At 49.4% G+C, this 22685-nt stretch overlaps 1 protein-coding gene across 2 annotated transcripts; it reads left to right on the plus strand.

The window, feature by feature from the left end:
• The first annotated feature begins 9613 nt into the window (after window positions 1-9613).
• On the plus strand, window positions 9614-21392 carry SERPINH1 (serpin family H member 1). 2 transcript variants are annotated; one of them, XM_072993450.2, is made up of 6 exons: window positions 9615-9732; window positions 13785-13828; window positions 16692-17341; window positions 18278-18376; window positions 19112-19344; window positions 20506-21392. In XM_072993450.2, exons 3-6 carry the CDS (start codon window positions 16723-16725, stop codon window positions 20806-20808), a joined length of 1254 nt encoding a protein of 417 aa, XP_072849551.2. In that variant the 5' UTR covers window positions 9615-9732; window positions 13785-13828; window positions 16692-16722; the 3' UTR covers window positions 20809-21392. The 2 variants fall into 2 exon arrangements, with proteins under 2 accessions (XP_072849550.2, XP_072849551.2); XM_072993449.2 differs by lacking the exon at window positions 13785-13828 and having other exon boundaries at window positions 9614-9732.
• The last annotated feature ends 1293 nt before the right edge of the window (window positions 21393-22685 follow it).

A 22685-nucleotide genomic window follows, 5' to 3' on the forward strand; every position in this document is an offset into this window, starting at 1 on the left:
CAGAATTGGGGCAAGGGGAATTTAAGGGCCGGATCCAGGAAGGCATGGAGCCAGCTCCTTTCTCAAAAGAGCGGATGTTTGGGGTGATGTGTCATCGAAGCGACCAACATGAATTTGACCAAAGGCCGTGGAAGACAGGAGGGCCTGGCGTGCCCTGGTCCATGGGGGGTCACGAAGAGTCGGACACGACTGAACGACTAAACAACAACAACAAAGAGAAGAGGATGCTGGAAGATGGCTATTCTCACCTGCTCGGTTTACTTGTTGCAGGTGCAAGACTCCAGCCATCCGCTTGGACGCCACCAGAGCCCTGGAGAGGCGCGCAATGGCAAGAGATGAGCTGCAGAGGCTGACTTCATTGGCACCTCCCTAAAAGCCTTCCCTAAAAGAGGTGCTTTCTCACCTCAGAAGCCCGGGTCATAACAAATCAGTTCTGACTTGATAACTCTGCGTGTGTGTGTGTGCATGCACACCCACTTCACCTTCACATTTCCCTCTGCTTTCCTGGTGGTGATGTGCCTTTAAGTTGGAACTGGCTGAAGGCTTTCAAGGTGAGTGACAGGTGTGGTTTCCACCCTTCCTGTGAGTGTCCAGGGCTGAGTGGGGATTCGAACCCAGGCCTCTGGAGTCCTAGGCCCTCCCTCTATCCCCACTGCATGACACAGAGTCTCTTATCTTTACCGTGCAGTATTTCAAACTTTGCCAACGAAATACTCCAAGCTTGGAAATGCCGTTCGTCGTTGTCCGAATGGCTCTTGGTGGTCCACGATGAGGTGTAAATGGTCTTTTTCTCAGCTGCCTGATCGTGCAATGCTCTGCAAATATAAATCCCCAGTCTTAAAATCAGGCCGGCGTCTCTCCACCCATAACCAAAAAATGCAAGTAAGAGGCCCACAAACCTGGAGCGTCATCGACAGCTGGAACGGACCTACCTGGGCAAGGTGAGCCGACAGTTTGTTTGTTGACCTGGCAGGTGTGACTGCGGAGTGTGACAAACCCAGACCTACTGGGATATGTCACACAGTTACACTAAGCTGCCACCAACCATTCCCTTTAAGAAGTCACACAGACCAGGGATGGATTTTTAAACAATAAAAAGAATAAGGTTTATTTAAATACACACAGGGAAAAATAAACAATCAGGTAAATAAGATAAAGTAACGTGGCTTATTCTCACTCATACAAGCATACAGTTTGGTTCACACAGAACCCTTAACTTGAAGCACAGACCCTGAACCTATCAGTTCTGGCTAACCAACAGACACCTGAACCTATCAGGTTGGTACTCTGACACACAGAAGTACCCTGTCTGACACACAGACTCCCACAACAGCTTCTTCTTCCCAGCTGCTGCTTCGTCACATCCCAGTGTCTCTCAGCATCTCATAAACTCTCCACACAGGCATCACATATTTATACAGTACAGCCCCTCCTCCTGATGTCCCGCCTTCCACTCCCCATAGGATGGAACTTTCCCTCCAAACCCATGACAGACAGGTAACATCAGTGCTGTATGTAACACCTCCCCTCTTTATAAGTTGTTTTGTAGGGGGAAAGCTAACGTGCTTTTCACCAAAAAACAACCTTGATAAAACACACAACAACAGTTATACATACAATATTATACTTACTCATACTTACATTCTAAGTTAAGCATAGCAAATAGGCATTTAAACATTTACCATATACATTACATCAATTTACCTTTATTCATACAAACCAAATTCAAAACCAGGTACATTTAACTTTTGTCATCATTATATACATATAGTCCATGTTCTTTCGCCGTCTTCATTCTTCAGGTCTTCTTGATAAGGCGTCAGCAACACAGTTCACTGACCCTCTGACCACCTTCACTTCAAAGTCATAGTCCTGTAGGTTTAAAGCCCACCTCATAAGTTTGCTATTGTGGGTTTTCATTGTCTTTAGCCATTGCAATGGTGAATGGTCAGTACACAGAATAAAATGTCTTCCCCAGATGTAAGGCTTGGCCTTCTGGATCGCGTAGACTATGGCCAAACACTCCTTCTCCACGGTTGCCAAATGTCTCTCACCTTTTTGAAGTTTCCTACTCAGGTAGGACACTGGATGCTGGTCACCATTCTCATCCTCCTGGCACAGAACTGCTCCTACCCCGCTGTTAGACGCATCGGTGTAGATGATGAACTCCCGGTCGAAGTCTGGAGCACGCAGGACTGGATGGTTGATTAGCGCCTCCTTCAACCTCTGGAACGCCGCCTCACAGTCGCTGGTCCACGGGATGCGGTCATCAGCCTTCTTCCTCGTCAGATCGGTCAGCGGAGCCGCAATCTCGCTAAACCTCGGGATGAACTTTCTGTAGTAGCCCACCAACCCAAGAAATGATTTGACTTTTTTCTTGGTGTTGGGTCTGGGCCAATCACGAACTGCTTCTATTTTGGCCTCTAGGGGTTTTATCATTCCTCCCCCTACCATGTGACCCAAGTATTTTATTTCTGGGCTACCCAGCTGACACTTGCTGGCCTTTACTGTTAGCTCTGCTGCACTTAACCTCTGCAGCACTAACTCCAGGTGTATCAGGTGATCTTCCCAGGTATTACTGAAGATCCCTATGTCGTCAATGTAGGCCACTGTAAAGTCACTGAGCCCTGCCAAGGTCTGGTCCATCAGCCTTTGGAATGTGGCTGGTGCATTTCTGAGACCAAAGCTCAGGACTCGAAACTCATAGAGACCAAAAGGGCTGCAAAAGGCAGTCTTTTCTTGATCCCTGGGATCAATTCTTAATTGCCAATATCCCTTTACCAGGTCCAATGATGAGATGAACCGACAACCCCCTATGGTTTCAATCAGGTTGTCTAGCCTGGGCATTGGGTAGGCATCAGGAGTGGTTACACGGTTTAATTTCCTGTAATCGACACAAAACCTAATGCTCCCATCAGGCTTGTCCACAAGGACTATCGGAGAGGACCAAGGACTAGAAGAGGGGACGATTATGTTCTCCCTCAGCATCTCGTCCAGCTCCTTCCGCACCTTGTCCCTATAGGGTCCCGTTACTCGGTATGGGGATACTGCCTGCGGGGGTGCATCCCCTGTGTGGATCCGATGCATCACTCCCTTCACTATCCCCGGCTTGTTGGAAAACACCTGTTGATATTTACTAAGCAGCATTTTTAGTTCTTGCTGCTGGTCTTGGGTGAGTGCAGGACTGATCTTTACCTCCTCTGGGTTGTATTTTACTTCCCCTCTACCCTCCCAGAAGGGTAATTCAGCTTCCTCACTCTCGGCTGCTTTTATCGCAAATAAAACCCTCTGTTCCCCTCTGTAGTAGGGTTTTAGGGCATTCACATGACCCACCCTCCTTGCCTGGTTCTCCTCCTGCTCTATAAGGTAGTTCAGGTCTGACATCTTGGAAATGACCCTATATGGTCCTGCCCATTTGAGCTGCAGTTTATTCTCTCTGCAGGGCCTAAGCCAAAGCACTTCCTCCCCTGGGTCAAAGTGCCTCTCTCTAGCTTTGTGGTCATACCATGTTTTCTGTCTGACCTTCTGAGCTTGCAGGTTTTCTGCTGCCAGCTCTAGATTTCTCCTTAGGTCATTCATCAAGGTGTCTATGTAAGTCACAACGTCTTGTGGGTCATCCTGGGTGATCTGCTCCCAATTTTGTTTGATCAAATCAAGGGGCCCTTTCACCCCTAAGTGTGCAGCAGACATGTCAGAGTGACCCCTTTGTAAGATCATGGGGCGATACTTTTCAGGTACCACCAGCTGACTTCTGATCCCATCTCCCCCTTTTGAGATATTCCTCAGGGTTTCTCTATATAAAATCCCCTTTTTCTCCAGAAATCTCACTGGGGTCTCAGGTGTTAGCTGGGCGTCAGTCACCTGTTCAAAACACTTTTGGAGAGTGGCGTCTGCCTTTTGCTCCTGTCCAAATCTGCTGTCTGTGGTTAAGGTTTCCACCACAGCTTCTGAACTCCCCTCTGCTTCCGTCTCTGGCTCATCATTACCCCCCTGAACTGTCCCTGTGGTGGCTTGTGAGCGTGTAATCACTAGCACCCGTTTCACATGTTCAGCCAGGTCATTTCCCACGAGCACGGCTGCTGGCAGAGTCGATGAAATCGCTATCCGCCAATCTCCCCTCCAGCCTTGAAAGTTGACAGGTACCTCAGCTACTGGCAGAGAGATTACCTGCCCCTCAATCCCTGCCACCTTTATGCTCTCATTTGGGATTATAAACTCCCGGGGAATAATATCTGGATGGCACAGGGTTACCTGGGAACAAGTGTCCCGCAGCCCCCTATACTGACGGTCAAGTATTCCTACGTCCACTCCTGCTGTCTCAAACAACGGAGAATCTGTTTTTATCAGCAAGCAGCGCTTCACCTCTATAAGAGGACCATTTTCCTCAGCCTGATCAGCAGAGGTAGCTGTTCCAGACTGAGTAGTCATGGCAACAGGCTCCCTCAGTGACAATGAGCTTTGCTCTTTCTGGACACAGAACACAGCTTTTGGCTTGGTCCCACTAGAATTCTGAGGCACCATTCCTTTTAGCTGCTTCAATTTCTCACACTCTGAGATCAGATGACCCTTTCCCTGACAGAAATAGCATTTTCTGGTGTATTTTGATTCTCTCTCCTCTTGTTTGGGTTTTCCCTCCAAATTCTGAGGGCTTGGTTTCATGCCTGAGGGCTTCCCTTCACCATGGGCCCCTCCCCCTTGCTGGCTTTTCCCTGGTCCCTGAGAGTACTTGCTGTAGGTTTCTTTGGGTTTACCTACAGATTTCCCCTCACCCAAGGGCTTTCTTATTTGGGAGATAAAATCCGCGATTTCTGCGGCTGCTGCCACAGATTTCGGTTTCCTTTCCCTCACCTGGAATTTCAATTCCCCATGCAGAACTGAATAGAACTGTTCCAGGGCTATCAAGTCTTTAAGCTGTTCATAGGTCTCTGTTCCCTCCTGCGACAGCCATTTCTCAAGCAGCCTCACCAATTGGGCCCCCACTTGGGTAAAAGTCTGTTCTGGCTTCTTGGTGAGGGACCTGAACCTTTGTCTCAGCTGCTCTGCATTTATCCCATGTCTTGCAAACACCAGTTTTTTAAACTCTGCGAAATCTTTCATCCGTTCCTCAGGCATCTCGGCATAAACCTCAGCCAGGCTACCACTGATTAAAGACCGCATGATGGTCATCTTCTCAGTTTCCCTCACTGAGAAGTCCACAAACGCTCTTTCCACTAAGGAAAAGAACACCTCGGGACAATCTCCCTTGTGGTACACAGGGAATTTCTTCAGGTCAGCCTTAGACAGTTGGCCCCCCTCAGAATCCCTATTATTATTATTGTTCTGGTTCATCAGTTCCAATCTCTTTAATTCAAACGCCATTCTCTCTCTCTCTAATTCAAATTGCCGCTGTTTCTCTCTTTCCCTTTCCTCCATTTCCCTCACCCTCAGTTCATGCTGTTGGGCTATGAGTATTTTTCTGAGTTCTGGGTCTTGCTCTCCTGTGCTGTCACCTTGCACTGAGCCAAATTCATCCTCAGAACCTTGGTCAATCTGGGGGTCTTTCACTTCACTCATGTCTGCTATCTTGCTTCGAGTCAAGGGCATAATCCCCCCTCAGAACAGGCGGCTTTAAAAAGTCAAGCCTCAAAATAAAACGACCACTTTTTTCCTTCTTGCCTCAGAACCAGCTCTCCCTAGAGATTGCTGCTGTTCTTCAGCACTACTTGCAACAGTATCGAGTCAGAGCCTACCCCCCTCTGCTGGGCCTCTCAGCTGGCAAGCTAGCTCGCTGTTGCTACGCAGTTTTGCCTCAGCGTTTTCCCGCCAAAATCAGGCTGCCTCAGAGCACCTTAATCTAAGTCTCCCCAGTTGGCACGTTCTTCTACTAGTGCACCTCCCCGTGAGGTACACCTAGAAGATTACCTACGCGCCTCAGACTGTCCCTGACTGGACCCCCCTTGCTCTGGGCACACCTGCCAAGGCTTTGCTGGACCACTGGACAACTGGACCAGTCGTATCCCACCGCTGCCACCAATCAATGTGACAAACCCAGACCTACTGGGATCTATCACACAGTTACACTAAGCTGCCACCAACCATTCCCTTTAAGAAGTCACACAGACCAGGGATGGATTTTTAAACAATAAAAAGAATAAGGTTTATTTAAATACACACAGGGAAAAATAAACAATCAGGTAAATAAGATAAAGTAACGTGGCTTATTCTCACTCATACAAGCATACAGTTTGGTTCACACAGAACCCTTAACTTGAAGCACAGACCCTGAACCTATCAGTTCTGGCTAACCAACAGACACCTGAACCTATCAGGTTGGTACTCTGACACACAGAAGTACCCTGTCTGACACACAGACTCCCACAACAGCTTCTTCTTCCCAGCTGCTGCTTCGTCACATCCCAGTGTCTCTCAGCATCTCATAAACTCTCCACACAGGCATCACATATTTATACAGTACAGCCCCTCCTCCTGATGTCCCGCCTTCCACTCCCCATAGGATGGAACTTTCCCTCCAAACCCATGACAGACAGGTAACATCAGTGCTGTATGTAACACGGAGCTGTGGAACAATCACACCAGATGCTGCACATATGTTTAAAATGCTTGTTCTTTACACTTTCGCTTCCAGCAGGGTGAGGTTGAAGGGCAGCCATCATCAAGGGGGCTTTATATCAATTTTATTACGGCATAAAGAAAGTATAGCATCATATAGAGCAAGTTGACAGGGAGAAATCGGTCTGCTTGCCTTTTTCTCTCTCCATCTCTCGTAATGCTAGAATTTAGTGGGGTTACTGGAAAAGAGGATTCTGCTAAGAAAAGTTCAAGGCAGCTAGAAAAAGAGGACGAGCCAACATCCAGAGAATGAACCCTTCTTTTGAGTTTGCAAGAGCTGGACAGGGCTGTTTGTAACAGGAACTCCTGGAGGTAATCGATTCATCATCATCCTGACATGCCATCAAGTCAATTCTGACTTATGGGGGCCGTTTTCAGGGTTTTCTAGGTAGTTTCCCCTTTCCCTTCTTCTGGGGGGGGGGTGTTCTTGGACTGTGCAGCTGGCTCAAAGCTATGCAGGCTGGCTCTTTTCCCTGGGAGGAACAAGGGGGGGGTGTGGAATCATAGAAAAGTGAAGTTGGAAGGGGCCTGTGAGGCCATCCAGTCCAACCCGCTGCTCAAGGCAGGAAGACCACCAAAGCAGATCTGCCAGGATATGATCTAAGTTTCTCTTGAATGCCTCGAGGGTTGGAGCGCTCACCAGCTCCCGAGGCCACTGGTCCCACTGTCGTACTGCTCTAACCATTAGGAAGTTTTTTCCCTGAGATCCAACCTCCGATTCTGCAGCCATAGACCTAAAACCACCGAGCTACCCAGCCAGCTCATCACTTCATAGGGTTAACCACGACAGCCTGCTGAAGCGGACTGGCAGGAGACATGAGACAGATAAAAATAAGCCTTTCTTCACACAAGGTACGGTTACACTATGCAGCTGACTGCCAAGATGGGATAAGGATGCTCCACATGTCAATGAGTTCATCAAGGCAAAGGTTCCCAGGTGGCCATGTTAACGGCCACAATTGCTCTGAGCACTGCTTCCTTTTCTGTTCCTTCCCATTCCACCGATGACAATCCCCCAAGCAATGAGGAGTTTAATGACGAGGGCTTCACTGAAAAAAGGTGATGTAGCCAAAGACAGGTAAAGGGACGGTACAGGAAACTCTGGTACAGCAGGCCCTCGACTTGCAAATGGCCCTAGTTGCAAACGTTTCGGGTTACAAACCCGATCTCATAGGAAAGTATAGACCCTATTTGCGAACGCGGAATCGAGTTACAAACCAAAAAAAAAAAAAAAAAAGGAAAAAAGGGTGGGAAAAGAAAAACAAAATCTGCCCTTAGTGGTAGGAATGGATTAAGCAGCTTTGCATTAGTTCCTATGGGAACTAATGAATCGACTTGCGAACCGCCCCTCAATTTAAGAACCACAAACAGCCGGAACGGATTAAATGATTTTCAAAGCATTCCTATGGGAAATGCTGATTCGAGTTACGAACTTTTCGGATTAAGTTCGTAAATTGAGGGCCCACTTTGTAGCTACTTGATGAAGCAACAGAGATGATCTTAAACAAGCTACATCCAAGGGTATGGAAGGAACTTATAATCTCAGGGCCATCTTTGAGAATTATCGGAGGACTTGTGAGGCCCCTAAAAACTGGTAGCAAGCCGATGCTCCCATCTTTTTTTTTAAGGGGGGGAGGAGATGACGCGTGCAGGTACCAACCCATCAGCTTAATACAGATACTAGGAAATGTCTTAGAACAGATCTTTTAAAATCAGTCTGCTTTCTCAGAAAAAAGAGATTAAAAATTCCCACTGGACTTTTCAAAACAGAGTTACAAGTTTGGTAGATCAGGGGAATGCTTTAAGTGTAGTATATCTTGATTTCAGCAAGTCTTTGGACAAAGTCCCTCATGGTGCTCTTTGGGCCGAAGTGGTAACATGTGGGGTGTAGAGACTAGGCTACTGTGGGGTGAATTTGTAGCAGGTTAGCACCGAAGGGTCCCTGGAGTTTTCAGGTGAAGCAGAAGGTAGCGTGCAATGGAGTTCAGGGCTGCTGTGTGCCCTTACCAGGGTGTGTGTGTGTGTGTGTCACATTAACCCATAGTTGGGGCCCTTGGCTTTCAGGTATGTCCGCCTTCCACCCCTGTACAACTGACATCCTGACCCCCCCCCCCCCCGGGTCTATGGACTGGACCCCTGGGCTTCAACCTAGTCAGCTGCATGAATAATATGGCCAGTTTTTACACATGAGTTGGAGATGCACAGAAGGGGTGCTCCTCAGATTTGCAGAGGACACCAAACTGGGGAGTCTTCGGAATCTGGATTTCGGAACGACCCAAAGAGCTGGAGCCCTCAGACGAAACAGGGTGGAGAAGCGACAAATGCAATTGTGGTATAACAGTTAGAAAGTCACACCAGCTTTGTGTATGTGTCTTCAGTTCTTGATGTTTTCGCTTTTGTGTATTTTATGCTAATTTTTTAAAAAGTCATAACTTTGTTCGTGTGTGTTAAGTTCTGCATGTGTTAGTTTTGTATTTGTGTGCATTACATACTACAGTATTTTTTAAAAAAAACTTTGAAAAGTTTTGTGTGCTGTATGTGCATTCTTTATGAATTAGTTCTCTTGTGTATATGTGCGTACTTTATACTCTGTAAAAAATATAAAAAGAAAGTTATATAACCGCTTTGTGTATGCGTGTTCAGTTCTGTAAGTGTTATAGTTGTGGTGCATCTTAGACTCTTGACAGATAAAAACGGGAAAGAAAGGCCGCACCGTTTCCCCGCGCGCGTCGCAAACGAACCGGTCGAGCTTTAAGGAACGGGGGGGGGCGGCCGGGGGGGGCGCGCGCGAAGGGGCCGCCGGCTTTTCCCGGGCCGCGTCGGGAGCGCGCATCCGGCCGGGAAACCGACCGACAGTAGGACCCTGCAAGGAAGGGAAGGGAAGGGGAGGCGGCGGGTCCCGGCTCTCTTCTCTCCCCCTCCCGCATCGAGACCCGCCCGCCCCCGCCGGCGTCCCCGCTTCCAAACTTTCCAGAAGTTTCTCCGGCGGCATATATAGCCCCCTCCTCGGGGCTGCGGCTTTGCAGAGAGCGCAAAGGACCGGCTGCTGCTCGTGCGAGCGATCCTCCCGGTGCGTCTCCGGCTCCGCTGCAGCCACAGGTTCGAGACCCGCCCGCCCCCGAGGTGAGGACGGGACCCGGCGCTTGGGAAAAAAAGGGGGGGACCCTTTAGGGTGGGCGGGATGGAGGATGCTGGGCTTTGTGGTCGCGCCGGGGGCCAAAGGGAGAACTGGCCCCGATTCCTGCTCCCCCCCTTCCCTCTCCTCCTCCCGGCGCACTTTTCCGCTCCTTCCAGCGGGACCTGCCTTGGTTGCGCGCGGGGAGCGAAGGGATCCGGCGGCCGCCTTGGCATGCGGGGGGGGGGAGAGGAAAGGGGGGAAGGGGAGCGACTCCGGATTGCAACCGGGGGGGGAGGGAGGGAGGGAGCGGGGCGGCCGGGCACCCTCTCCGGGGCGCAGAGCCAGCGCCGCGCTGTTTGGAGCCGGGGAGGCCCCTTCCCCGAGGGGGTGATCCTGGAGAGGGGCTTTGGGGGGAACCTTTTCTTTTCCCCTCCCGGAACACCCGCGGCCCTAGAGACCCCTCCGGCCTCGGGCGGCAGCCTTTGCGGGGACGGCAGCGCGTCTCGTTGCGCGGGGGGGGGGGAGAGAGAGAAACCCCCCTTTTGCGCCCCGGCACCGGGGAAAGGCGGGGGGGGGGCGGCGGGATCCCCGGGCTCGCCGGGAGATCGGGTCGGAGAAGCAGGGAAGGCAGGAGGGCCCGATCCCGCCTCGCCGACCGCCCTCTTTCCATCATCCTTCCCCCCCCCCGCTCCGCATAGAGGAGGCCGGCCGGGCTATTTCGGGCGCAGCGCGCAGGATCCGGCCGGTCCTTTTTGGGGCCAGATGGAAAACCTCGCCTGAAGTGACCTTCGGGGCCCTTTGGAGGAGGAGAAATCTCCAGTGGTGGATCGGGCCCGAGGAATCCCGAGAGGTTCAGCACATGGAGAAAGTTCTCTCTTTAAGCAAAGCAATGAATGGGTGGGGCCGAAAGGGAAAAAAAAGTTTACTTGTTTCCACGTTTATTTTAAAGGCTCCAAAAAGCAGCCCTTTTTTGGGGGGCTTCAGAAAGAGCCAGGCAGCCTGGCTGCCAGTCAGAGTTCCCAGACGGAGCAGAGACCTGAAAAAGGAAGGAACCCCCCCCCATCCAGCCCCTTATAAAAGACCTCTGGGTTATATTGGTGTCCTTACTTGGCCCTTACCGCCTTCACGGATAATGGCCAGCCTGCTGTTGCAGTTTCCAGCCAGAGGAGACCCATACATGGCAGCGTAGTTGGCCAGTTTGAGTTGGGACCCAAAGTTAGGATACTGGAGAGACTCAAAGCTGCAGATCTGTGCTGCCTGGAGTTAGAAAGAGGAGTCCCAGTAAAACCAGGGTTTTTTTCTTTGCTTCTGGGGACCCAGTGTGGTGTAGCAGACTCTGGAGACCTGGGTTCGAATTCTCCCTTGGCCATGGAAAGACACTGGGGGAGCAGAACGGCTCCTTAAATCTTTCGCTTACCTTGAAAACATTAGGGTCCCTATAGATTGGTTCCAATTTGGCAGCCCGTGACTAATTAACCCGACTAACGAAACAGAGACTGGGGTCACACTTCAAGAAGGAGTTCCAATTCTTTCTTGGCAGGTGAGTAACAGAGGGTGAAATTTCCCCTGGGATAACAGAACTAAGAAGCCGTCTGACAGTACCTGAAAGATGGGTTTTATTTGCCATAAACCTGGCCAGAAGGTAACTTGGGCAGCAGACATTTGTGCCAAATAAAACTGGCTGGTTTGTCCCGTAGCACAAGCTGAGATGTTGTTTCTGTAGCAGTATTGGGTAGGTTTCCTACTTTTACAACACGCACTACTACGGATTTTAAAAAGAGGAGAATTGATGCCTAGGAATGGGGAGTGGAGGATGCTTGCTTTTTTTCATTTTTAAGGTTGCAAAAACAGGGTTTACAGGTGAGTTTTCCTACTGGTTGCCCTCCAGCAACCGATCCGTGGGGGAAAATGAGGTCCCTTGGACCGAGAGGTCTATATAAGCGAACAGTTCATTTCCAGCCCCTTCAAGACCTGTTGTAAAGTTCCTACAGGGATTGGGGGGCGAGAAGGCAGCTTAGAACAACTTTTCCAAAACTGTTCTAAGACTTCACTTGTTCTAAGTAGTAAGACCTTGGGAGCTCCAGGCCTTTCCTGATCAGGAGAGAAATGGAGAAAGAACATTAGAAAACAAGGGCTGTAACTTCTCCCAGTTCCTCGTGAAATAATGTGTGTTTGTGCCTGAGTTTCTAGTCTCCTTAGCCAAAAAAAAAAGTGCTGTGCACATGGCTGTTTGATTCAGAAATTATGCAAAAAATGCAGAAACTTTAGACTCAAAAGGAAACAAGTTTCTAGTCCTCATAAGGAGGGCTAAAAATCAGGGAGAAAAAAGATGAGCAAAGCCTTTGACACGTGTCTTATAAAGGAAGGATCATAACAGAGGTGTAATCAAGCTTAAAAGTAAACTTGCATGATCTGTCTAGCTTCTGGCATCCTCTATTTAGTTTTTTTTTTTGCTTGCATTAACCTAAATGAACAAAATTGCATGAGACCACAAGTTTAATGGTTGACAAATTTGTGCATTCGCCTAACCGAATGCACAAACCCTTGACAAGCTTTCCTTGATGATGAGTTTTTGCAGATGATGTCTGTCCTTGATGCTTCTGGGATATGTGGTTCCTTTCGGACTGGCCTTCTCGAGTCTCTGGGCCCTGCTGACGTGGCGCGTGGGGGCCTCTGAGGATGAAGGAATGTTAGTGGGCGGCTCAATGATACCACAGCCTGCTTGAAATCGAGGGGGGCGGTCTTTTGGAGAGAGTGCCAGAGAGCTGGAGAAGGCGGATCAGTTCACTTTCTAATCTGCACCTTCAATTCGGGAAAGTGTTTCTTAAAGTGATTCCCCAACCCCAACATTGCTGGCATGCTTACTGCCCTTCCATAAAGATGTGCACAAATGACATTCCTTGGATAAAATCTCCCCTCCTGACAAATTGCTTTGTATTTGGGTGAGAAAGGGTTAACAGATGAAAAATGGAGCCAAGTTCTGGGATTTTTTCCCTTGCTTGGTGTCAGGTTATGAGTGGCAGCGAGCAGGAGGAGGTATCCTGTAGACCAGCCATTATTATTATTGTATTTTTTTCATGTATAAGACTATACTTTTGTCTAAAATCTTTAGACTACAAATTGAGGCTCGTCTTATACACAGAAGTAAGCTGAGGAGAGACAAAACAAGTGGAGGGGAAAGCAGGGATCAAAGCGATCCTGCAGCACTTTGATCCCTTTCCCCCTACACTTGCTAAGCCCCACTTAGATTTCTTGATTTTGGGTTGGAAAAGTGGGAGCGTCTTATATACGGAAAAATACGGTATTTTGCCATGGCCATAAACACAATATGAAAGAAATTGAGACTCAATCAGGATTGGGTCAGTCAAACCTTATAAGCTGGTGAGGGAAGATGTGTTCCCAATCTGCCCCCCCCCCTTTCAAATGTCCCATGGGGCCATAGGGTCCTCCTTAAGAACGGCTGCCGTAGACCATCTTGGCGGCTGCCATAGGTGTCATCAACATTCAGGCTGCCCTTTGGCTCTGTAAAGCTTGGCATCTTTTTATTTTCCAAGCTGGAAAGTAAATGATGTGCAGCAGTATCAAGCCGTTTCCTAGCATTCTGAACCTTGGTTAAAGAGATACCTTCGTAGACCAGATGATTTTTGGAGAGTTGAATGTTAATATTTGCAGGATGTAATCACACAGCTTACCTTGGGACTTAAGATGTCCAAATGGGCAGAGCTCACTGGGTTCCTAATGAGTGGATCAAAATGGTTACTCAATAGACAATCAGATTTTTAAAAAAATGAAAGTAATTTTAATAATGGCACTCTGTGCATTGACTTCAGCGGCTGATCCCACCCATTCTTTGGAACAATGAGATCTAGGAAGCTGTTTTTCCTCCGTTACAAAGCGGCAGTAATCCCAGTTCACCCGTCCCGCTTTCTGGCAGGCCCCGGCAAATTTTCTCATTCTCACCCAACTTGAATGGTTGAAACATCCTGTTGTTTTGTTCTTTTTTAAAAAAGGTCTCTGGTCTTTGAGGGAACTGTCTCATTGTCTTGTTTTTTTTCAGAATGAAAAAGGCAAACGTTGACCACAATAAGAGAAAGTTTCAAGGTATCTTTAATCTCCACGGGCCACCTCTGGCGTCCAAAATGGGTTAAAAAAAATAGATAACACCCAGAGCTAAGGGTGTCTCTTGTTGTGATCTTGGGGCCCATCCGGATGGTTGCAGGGAAAGGGGCCTTCCTTAGATGGGGAAGGGATGCCCGGAGAAACCTCTTGGGAGGGGCTGCAGCTTCCACGTCAGCCGCCCCACTTCAGCTGTAGGGAAAGGCCACCTGCAACAAACCAGCCAGAAGCTTCGTGAGAAATTCCATGCTAGGTCACCTTCTTTGGTTTGGGTATTCTCCGTGTTGTGCGGCGCTTGCGTCCTGCAGCCGTTCTCCCCCACGGCCCCTCATTTCAAAGTTCTGTAGAAGTTAGTGTCGGTCCTTTCTAGCAAGGAAGGGCCACTCCCTTCTTGAGCCAACCGTTCAGTTTTGTCCCTTGGGCTTCTTTCCCCGTAGAAGATCCTAGATCTCCCTTCTTTGTGGGTCGACCTCACCGCTTCTCTTTTCCATCTTTTGTCCTCGGGACGCGTCTACACCGGCAAGCATTGGCAATGCAGAGTCTGCTCCCTCTTACAGTTGTGGTACTGCACATACCGCATTTTCCGTGAATAAGACTATACTGTTGTCTAAAATCTTTAGACTAAAAATTGAGGGTTGTCTTATACATGGAAGTAAGCTGAGGAGAGAACAAAAACAAGTGGAGGGAAAAGCAGGGATCAAAGCGATCTCACAGGGCTTTGATCCCTTTCCCTCTACACTTGCTAAGCCCCACTTAGATTTCTTAATTTTGGGTTAGAAAAGGAAACATACATTAAATGGGTGGCCAGTTCCTGAAACTTGAGAACTGGGATGTGGGGCAGAGAATGGATGTCTGGGTCCTTGGGTGTAGGGTTATGGCAGACGAAGTCTGTCTGTACTGGTTACCTCCCGTCTCAAGAAGCGGTTGCTGATTCGCTGCCCTGCCGGTTCAGTGGTTTGAGGATGCTATGAGTTGGGAGATGTTCTCTGGCCATCCTGCCTCGTGTCTTCTAGAACTGGTTTTGGAGATCCTTCAGAAAGTTCTGCTCACCCTAACCAGGAAGGCCCTGTGTTAGCTGTGAAACATCCATCTAGATGTTCTTCAACCGATGGTCTTGTTCAGAGGAGGGAGTCGCGCTTGGTAGTGCAGGAGAGGCTTCATGTGCAGAAGGTTGCAAGTCCAGCTTCTCTGCCTTGCCAGGTTGGGGTAAGAAAAAGTCCCCCCTCCAAAAAAAAAATAAAAATCAGAAGAGCCGATTGCTGCCAGCCAGAGTTGACAGTGCTGGCCTAAATGAAGCCAGATGACAACTCCATAGAAACAGCTTGCTGGGTTCTTCAGTGTTAGAGCGGATAGACGATGCGAGTCAGAAATAACTGGAGGGCCGTGCGTTTCCTGCTCCCTCCCCCACCCCTAAAAGACTTACAGGAAATTTTTTCCTTGGAAAGAAGTCTCTAATTTTAAAAGCCTTTGCAAATGTCGTCTCTCTTCCTAACTGTTGGTTTGACACAAAGCTGTAATTCAACCCAGTGCTCAAAGCGATGTGATTTGTGGAACTTTAATTGCAGAGTGCATTTGCTTGTGGTGAAAGCTGCTTGCGTGGCATGCTGGGTTGGGTGTGTGTCTCTGTGTGTGTGTGTGTATGTGTGTGTTGGGGAGCGCTTCCATTTCCCTTCCTTTGCTCCATCCTGTTCCGCTGCATGGGAGGAACATAGTTATGGTCCCTTCTTTGGCTCGGTGCCCCGGACGCCATCTGTTGAGGGAAGGGCTGGCGGCCCCGTGATGTGATAGGAGAAAAATGCACAGTAGACATGGAGGTGAGGGACCAGCACCCTGCTAAGCTTTTTTTTCCCTTTAGAATTTAGAAAGGCTCTGTATCTCAGACTGCAGCCCCCAGGATCTCAGGCCACAAACAAGCCCATGGGCTGTGTCTGCTAGGCATAATTCCATGCATTTGTTTATTTTTGGACTCCAGATCCTGGAGTTCTCCATTTTGGGAGAACTGGCTCCGAGAACCACCCACCCCCTGTTGCTCTGCTGACCTGGAGAAAGGCCAGGCTGGAGGGCTGAGGTTCTGGTGCTTGGTCTCTGGTCCCCAGGCGAGCCCCCTTGAGGTGTGGGTTTGGTGGGAGAGCTACCAAACTATAGCCTGGGTATAGGCCTAATCCTGCTGCTTTGGCTTCTGAAATGAGCCAGGACTGGCGGTTAGGAATAGTACAGTGGTGCCTCGCTTAACGACGATAATCTGCTTCAGGAAAATCACCATTAAGTGAAAACATCGTAAAGCGAAAAAAAAACCATTGAAACCCATTCAATGCGTTCCAGTGCGGTAAAAAAATCACCGTCCAGTGAAGATCCTCCATACGGCGGCCATTTTCACTGCCTGTATAGCGAGGAATCCATCCCTAAACACAGTGGGGAGCCATTTTAAGCACCCGGCGGCCATTTTGAAACCGCCAATCAGCTGTTCGAAAAACGTCGTTTTGCAAAGAATTGGTTCCCGAAGCAGGGAACCGATCATTGCAAAGCGAAATTCCCCCATTCAGACTATCGTTTTGCGGTCGCAATTGCGATTGCAAAAAGATCGTCGTTAAGTGGATTCATCATAATGCGGGGCAATCGTAAAGCGAGGCACCACTATAATAGAATTACTGTAAACATAATGATTAGAGGTGTGCAGTGTTAGCTTTTCAGACTAAAGCACATTTCGAGAATATCCTTGGGAAAAAGGGGCCGCCTTTTGGTTTCTTTTGGAAGATTTACTGGTGGGCGTAAGAGAGGAAAAGTTGACTAAGCAGCGAAGCAGGGCCTTTCTGCCACCCCTGAGCCACCCTTTTTTGCTTGCTTTCAGACTTAAATTGGCCCTGTGTCTGCTGGAAGCCATGTGGCTGATCCGAGTCCTAGCGCTGGTCACTCTGGTGGCCGCCGTGCCTCCAGAAAGCAAGAAGGCCAGCGAGAAGAAACCAGCCTCAGGAGAGAAGAAGCTGAGCGAGAAAGCGAGCGCCCTGGCCGACCGGAGCGCCAACCTGGCCTTCAGCATCTACCACGCGATGGCCAAGGACAAGGACATGGAGAATATCCTGGTCTCCCCCGTGGTGGTGGCCTCTTCGCTCGGAGTGGTGTCCCTGGGAGGCAAGGCCACCACGGCCGCCCAGGCGAAGACCTTGCTGAGCGCGGAGAAGCTGAGCGACGATTACCTCCACGGGGGCCTGGCGGAGCTCCTGAGCGACGTGAGCAACAGCACGGCCCGCAACGTCACCTGGAAGCTGGGCAGCCGCCTCTACGGGCCCAGCTCCATCAGCTTCGCCGACGACTTTGTGAAGAACAGCAAGAAGCATTACAACTACGAGCACTCCAAGATCAACTTCCGGGACAAGAGGAGCGCGCTGAAATCCATCAACGAGTGGGCATCCCAGACCACCGACGGCAAGCTGCCCGAGGTCACCAAAGACGTGGAGAAGACCGATGGGGCTTTGATCGTCAACGCCATGTTCTTCAAGCGTAAGTGGAAGCCGACAGGGTTCGTTGAAAGCCAAGGGTGTGTGAATCTGGCTCTCTTCGGGTCAGTAGGAACCCAGGTTTCCAGATGACCAAATATCTCCTCCTTCCCTGAGACACCCTCCGTTCAGTGCTGTCTTTAAGTTTCTGTGATCATTTTTAGAAGTTGAAATAACCCCTCTTAAAAACTCACCCGTTTGGCAACGGTTTCTCCTCCTGACGTTTCCGTAAAATTGAATTTTGACTTTGGGCTGAAAGAAGCTCCATCTTTATAAGAAAACGATGTAATAGATGAAAGACTTTTGAGTTCATTTCGTAAAAGAGCGATTTCTGGCTTCAACGCTGTTAGAACATGTCTTGCCGATTAGACCAGTTACTGTCTCTGCTGGGGGAGCGTGAAAGCCACAGCGCCTCCTCCTTGTGGCATGACAACAGCACCTGGTAGCCAGATATACTGCCTCTAGATATGGAGGTTCTATAAAATACCCTGGCTAGAATCTTCTTGATAAACTGACCCAGCCTTGGTTTCTCGAGGTGGCGATGCAGCTGCACTTAGCACCTCCTGTCTTGAATTGACGGGAGGAAGATGGGACCTAAATAGAACTAAGCTTAGCCCTTGTGGAATTTGGGTTTTCCAAAGATCAGAGTGGAACTGCCAGGGTATTCATCTGATCCTTTGGAGTATTTGTATCCTAACGGTTCTTAGCTTTAAATACCATCTCTTAATTACGTAAACCAACTTTTAAATGAGAAAGGGTGGGATAAAAATACTTTAAATAAATACATAAAGCCCCAGCCTATGTGAGTTGAACTGTAACAAGTCTTGTGAGCTTTTACATTTTTTTTTTAAAAAAATGGGTGGTGTTTCAATGGCGTTTGGCTGGAGGTTGTTATTTCACCCATTCCTTTCTCTAATCCACGGATTCTTCGATTTCACAGCCCACTGGGATGAGCGGTTCCACCACAAGATGGTGGACAATCGTGGCTTCATGGTGACCCGTTCCTACACCGTTGGCGTCCCCATGATGCACCGCACAGGTAAGCCACCCTATAGCAACCTCTTTCCTATGTCTTTTGACACACGTGCCCATGGCCCAGCTTCCAAGATTCTGCCTCTGAGTCTGTAACCCTGGCTTATTGTTCTTGAGGTCTAGCAGCTTGCTCTTTTGAGTCTCCTTCATGGTCAGAAATAAGTGTTTCCAGGAACTTTGCTTCCAATATTTTGAGACCGTGGATAAGTGAATCAGTGGATACTGATCCCACGGATATGGGGGTCCTACTTAGATGAAGGACTGGGTTGGTTTCCCGTTAAGGAGAGGGACCGTTTCCTAATGATTAAGCCCAGGGATCTTCCCACAGCTGGTATGTAATGCACCCAGTACTGGTTTCTCTGGGACAGAGAAAGGCTGGAATACTGTACTCTGCTAGTGATCCTCAACAGCCAGCCGCCTTGGGTGTGAAGGAGATCTAACTAGCAACCAGGGAGGCTGTGGTTGCTAATTAGAGATGTGCCATGGTGCTCAGGAATTATGGGAGGTGTAGTCCAAACACACACCATCTGCACATCTGCTTTCAATCCAGCCTGGTGCCATCTGATGACCCAGTGCCTTGTGTTTGGGAGCAATGAGTCCCACTGTCCTGCAGTTAGCTAGCTGACTGGGGTTTATGGTGGTTGGAGGCGTGACCCGTTTGAAGCGGGTTCTCCTTTTTCCTCCCTGCTTTCCCTCCCCTCCTCACGGCTTTCCTGACCTGTTTAACTCTTGTTTCTGAAAGGCTTGTACAAATACTACAGCGACGAGGCGGAAAAGCTGCAGATTGTGGAGATGCCGCTGGCGCATAAGCTGTCCAGCATGATCTTCATCATGCCGAACCACGTGGAGCCCCTGGAGCGGCTGGAGAAGCTCCTGACCCGGGAGCAGATGAAAACCTGGCTGGGCAAACTGAAGGAGAGAGCCGTGGCCATCTCCCTGCCCAAGGTCAGCCTGGAGGTCAGCCACGACTTGCATGTGAGTATCTGGGGGCCCGTCTGCTCGGGAGACGTTTGAACACGAGGGTTGGAGTTTTTGTGGATCCCTTTGCTGTTTGATCTGCCACCTGAGAAACTAAATTCTCTGGAACAGTTTTGAGAGAAGCCCAAACGGATGAGTTAGTAGCCGTTCAGTCAGGGTGGGCGGTTTGCAGACTGCGAACCAGTCATAGAGATAGATAAGAGTGTGGACTGCATGCACTGTATATAAATCATTTGGGGAGGCAGCCGTTCTTGGGGGGCTTCCTTCCACTGTGTGTGCCTTTTTTTCCCGTAAATCTGGGGTGGAACGTTCTACCCCGGCCTGACCTATTTCTCATCCACTTCCCCTTGCGTTTCGGTGGGGGAAACGAATGGCTTGCCATTTCCCACCATCAATAACGGGACATTGGAAAGAAGAGATGGCGGTGTATGTAAGATACACGGAGCATCAGTATAAAAGGCTAATGCCAGATGGGTAGGAATGGCAGAAGCGAGGGCAGAAGAAACTAGGCAGCATTCCAGAAAAGGAGACAAGAGCCTGGCAATATAGGTCTAAGGCTTAAAATAAAAGGGGAAGAAAATAAATGGAATGAATACGGCATAGAGCCGGTATAACCCAGCGGAAGAGTTGGGGGCTCACAAGTTCCAGTCTAAAACAAGGACTTCCCAAGGAAAGGCGACAGCTGAGATCACCCAGAGCAACGTAATGGGTAGGCGTCCTTCCGTCTCGAGAGACGAGGGTCACGTGCTCTGAATAGAGGTCTCGGAACAGCGTCTAGTGTGGCTGAGAAGGCCAATTCGAGAGTGTTTGTCTGTGGTTTATTGGGTGACGTGCCCTGCCAGTAGGGCCACCTTGAGCCTCCCACCAGGAAGGGTGACCGATAAATCGCCTGTGCATCAGCCAGAGCAAGAGTCTGAAACTGTTGCAATAAATTAAAATCCATCAAATGCGGTATGATGATGATTAGGAAGCATAAGGGCGCAGAGCAGCTGAAGGGGGAAAGCAGCTGGTAGAAATAGGAAAAGGGGCACAGGAAGCTGAAATCCCAAAAAAGGGGGGGGGGACCTGGTGAGGAAGGACTGCCAGGACTCAGGGCTGATAAAGAGAGACGAAACCTCATGTTCTTGACTCGGCCGCGTCCCGTCTTCCCTTCTGCAGAAGCACCTGGCAGACTTGGGTTTAACGGAAGCCGTCGACAAGAACAAGGCGGACCTCTCCAAGATTTCGGGCAAGAAGGACCTCTACCTCGCCAGCGTCTTCCACGCGGCCGCGCTGGAGTGGGACACGGAGGGGAACCCCTTTGACGGGGACATCTACGGCCGGGAAGAGATGAGGAACCCCAAGCTTTTCTACGCCGACCATCCTTTCATTTTCCTCATCAAGGACAATAAGAGCGATTCCATCCTCTTCATCGGGCGGCTGGTGCGGCCGAAAGGAGACAAAATGCGGGACGAATTGTAGGGGGGGGGGGGGAAGAGAGTGTATGTGTGTGTTCCTGTATGTTTGCACGTGCGCATGTGTTAGGGTTGGCTTGTTTTTTTTAATAGGGGGGGTATGATGGTGTGTATCTTCTACCAAGTGGTGCTTGTAGGCTCTTATGTCAGTAAGGCTGCAATCCTGCGACACAGGAGTAAACCTCTCAGGACTTATTTCTGTAAAGCCCTACAAAGAAACTTTGCAGGTTGTGAACAGTAGAGGAGATCTTAGGCCAAGTTTAGGGGCAACGGAAAGTCTGTCCCCCCCCCCCAAAAAAAAAACCCCACACAGCTCTCCCTCTGCTCTGCTGTTTAAACTTCTTTCTCTTAAGCTCTTTCTACCTTGCGATGCTGTTCTTGGGATCTGTCACCACTTAGAAAAGCCTCTGTTTTTCAAATAATTTAAACGAGCGAGTTTGGCGCTCGTAGCCTTAGTGGTCCTGGACCAAGATGAGGGAGGCTTTTAGTTCTTCATATTTGCTCCCCTGAATGTGAAGTTAGGAGGGTCAAACCACACACATTCATACACATCGGCTGCAAGGGTTGAATTAAATCTGACTTTGAAAAATGGATGCCGAGACACTCTTTACGGCGGGCAATTCCTCAGCTGCAAACGCCCCACAGAAATAGTTTTCTCCCGTGATCCATAGGGTCTCTTTCAGCTCTGCAGTTCTAAGAGGAGGAGGAGGATGATAAATGGATTTTCAGATGATACATTAATGCCCCAACATATCCTTTCCAGTTAAATCAAGACTCCTGTGGCACTGGAAAAAAGATTTTGTTTGTTCACACGACGATGCACAAACAATGGAAGCATAGCTTGCATTTGAGTTTCCTTTCTGCCTCTCAATTGCACCTCCGGCGAGCCAGGGTGTCATGCGCCAATCCCGGGGGGGACACATGGCCAGCTCCCTCATGGGTCGCCTTTTCTGTTTGAAGCAGCATCAGTTCCTGGCTGATCTGTCAGTGGGCACAGACCAGAAAGTTACTCTGCTACTGTATAGTTAATTTATTTTTGTACTTCTCTGAGCAGTGCAAGGGAACCGACAGCTTGAGTGGAGGAAGCGCCACTGAACAGGCTCGAAGGCGAAAGGTAGCCCTGCGCCCTGAACAGATTTATACGACCCCCTCAGGAGTCACAGTTTTATCTGGATCTGTGACTCACGGCCCTGCCATGGTGTCGGAACAGAGTGTGAATAAATATACTGTATATAGAATTGCAGAGCTGGAAAGAATTTCGTCAAGGGTCACAAACCCTTATGAGATGGCCAAAGTACTGGAGCCTCAGCTTCAGGATCTGTCCTTCCAGTGAGCACTCGGGGTTGATTTCCTTCAGAATGGGTAGGTTTGTTCTCCTTGCGGTCCAGGGGACTCTCAAGAGCCTCCTCCAGCACCACAGTTCAAAAGCATCCATTCTTCGGTGGCCCAGCTCTCACTTCCATACATCGCTACTGTTCTAGGCATGGTGCTTTAGAAATCCTGCAGCCACCATGCAGTCCACCCAAGACGCAGCTGTGGTTCCCAGTGCTGCATCCTCGTTGGAGAGAAGCCATCTTGCTGGGAGACAGGCCATGCAGTGGGTCTGATGCAGGAGGGCGAGCCAGGTTAATGTGTGGGCACGTTGCTTCTCACATGTGTGGCCCTCTGTAAAGAACGTCAGGCAGACTGCCCACCCTGCTTTCTCCCTCTTATGCATAGATACCTGTGCATGTGGCCCCTTGTCTTTGGAGATCTAATGTCTGCCGTCAAGGAATGGAAGCTGCGGCAGCTGGGGGGGGGGGAGAACTCGGGTAGATGACATATTCATTGGTAAGGAGCATGGTGTGCTCCACGTCGAGGAATTCAAGATGGCCTCTTGCAGTG

Source organism: Pogona vitticeps, chromosome 3 (assembly GCF_051106095.1).
Source record: "Pogona vitticeps strain Pit_001003342236 chromosome 3, PviZW2.1, whole genome shotgun sequence".
Lineage (NCBI taxonomy): Eukaryota > Metazoa > Chordata > Lepidosauria > Squamata > Agamidae > Pogona > Pogona vitticeps.

Coding starts and splice junctions, on each gene's coding strand:
- SERPINH1 (XM_072993449.2), top strand. CDS start 16,723: ATGTGGCTGATCCGAGTCCTAGCGCTGGTCACTCTGGTGGCCGCCGTG. Junction 17,342..18,277: donor CAACGCCATGTTCTTCAAGC/GTAAGTGGAAGC, acceptor TCGATTTCACAG/CCCACTGGGATGAGCGGTTC. Junction 18,377..19,111: donor CCCCATGATGCACCGCACAG/GTAAGCCACCCT, acceptor TGTTTCTGAAAG/GCTTGTACAAATACTACAGC.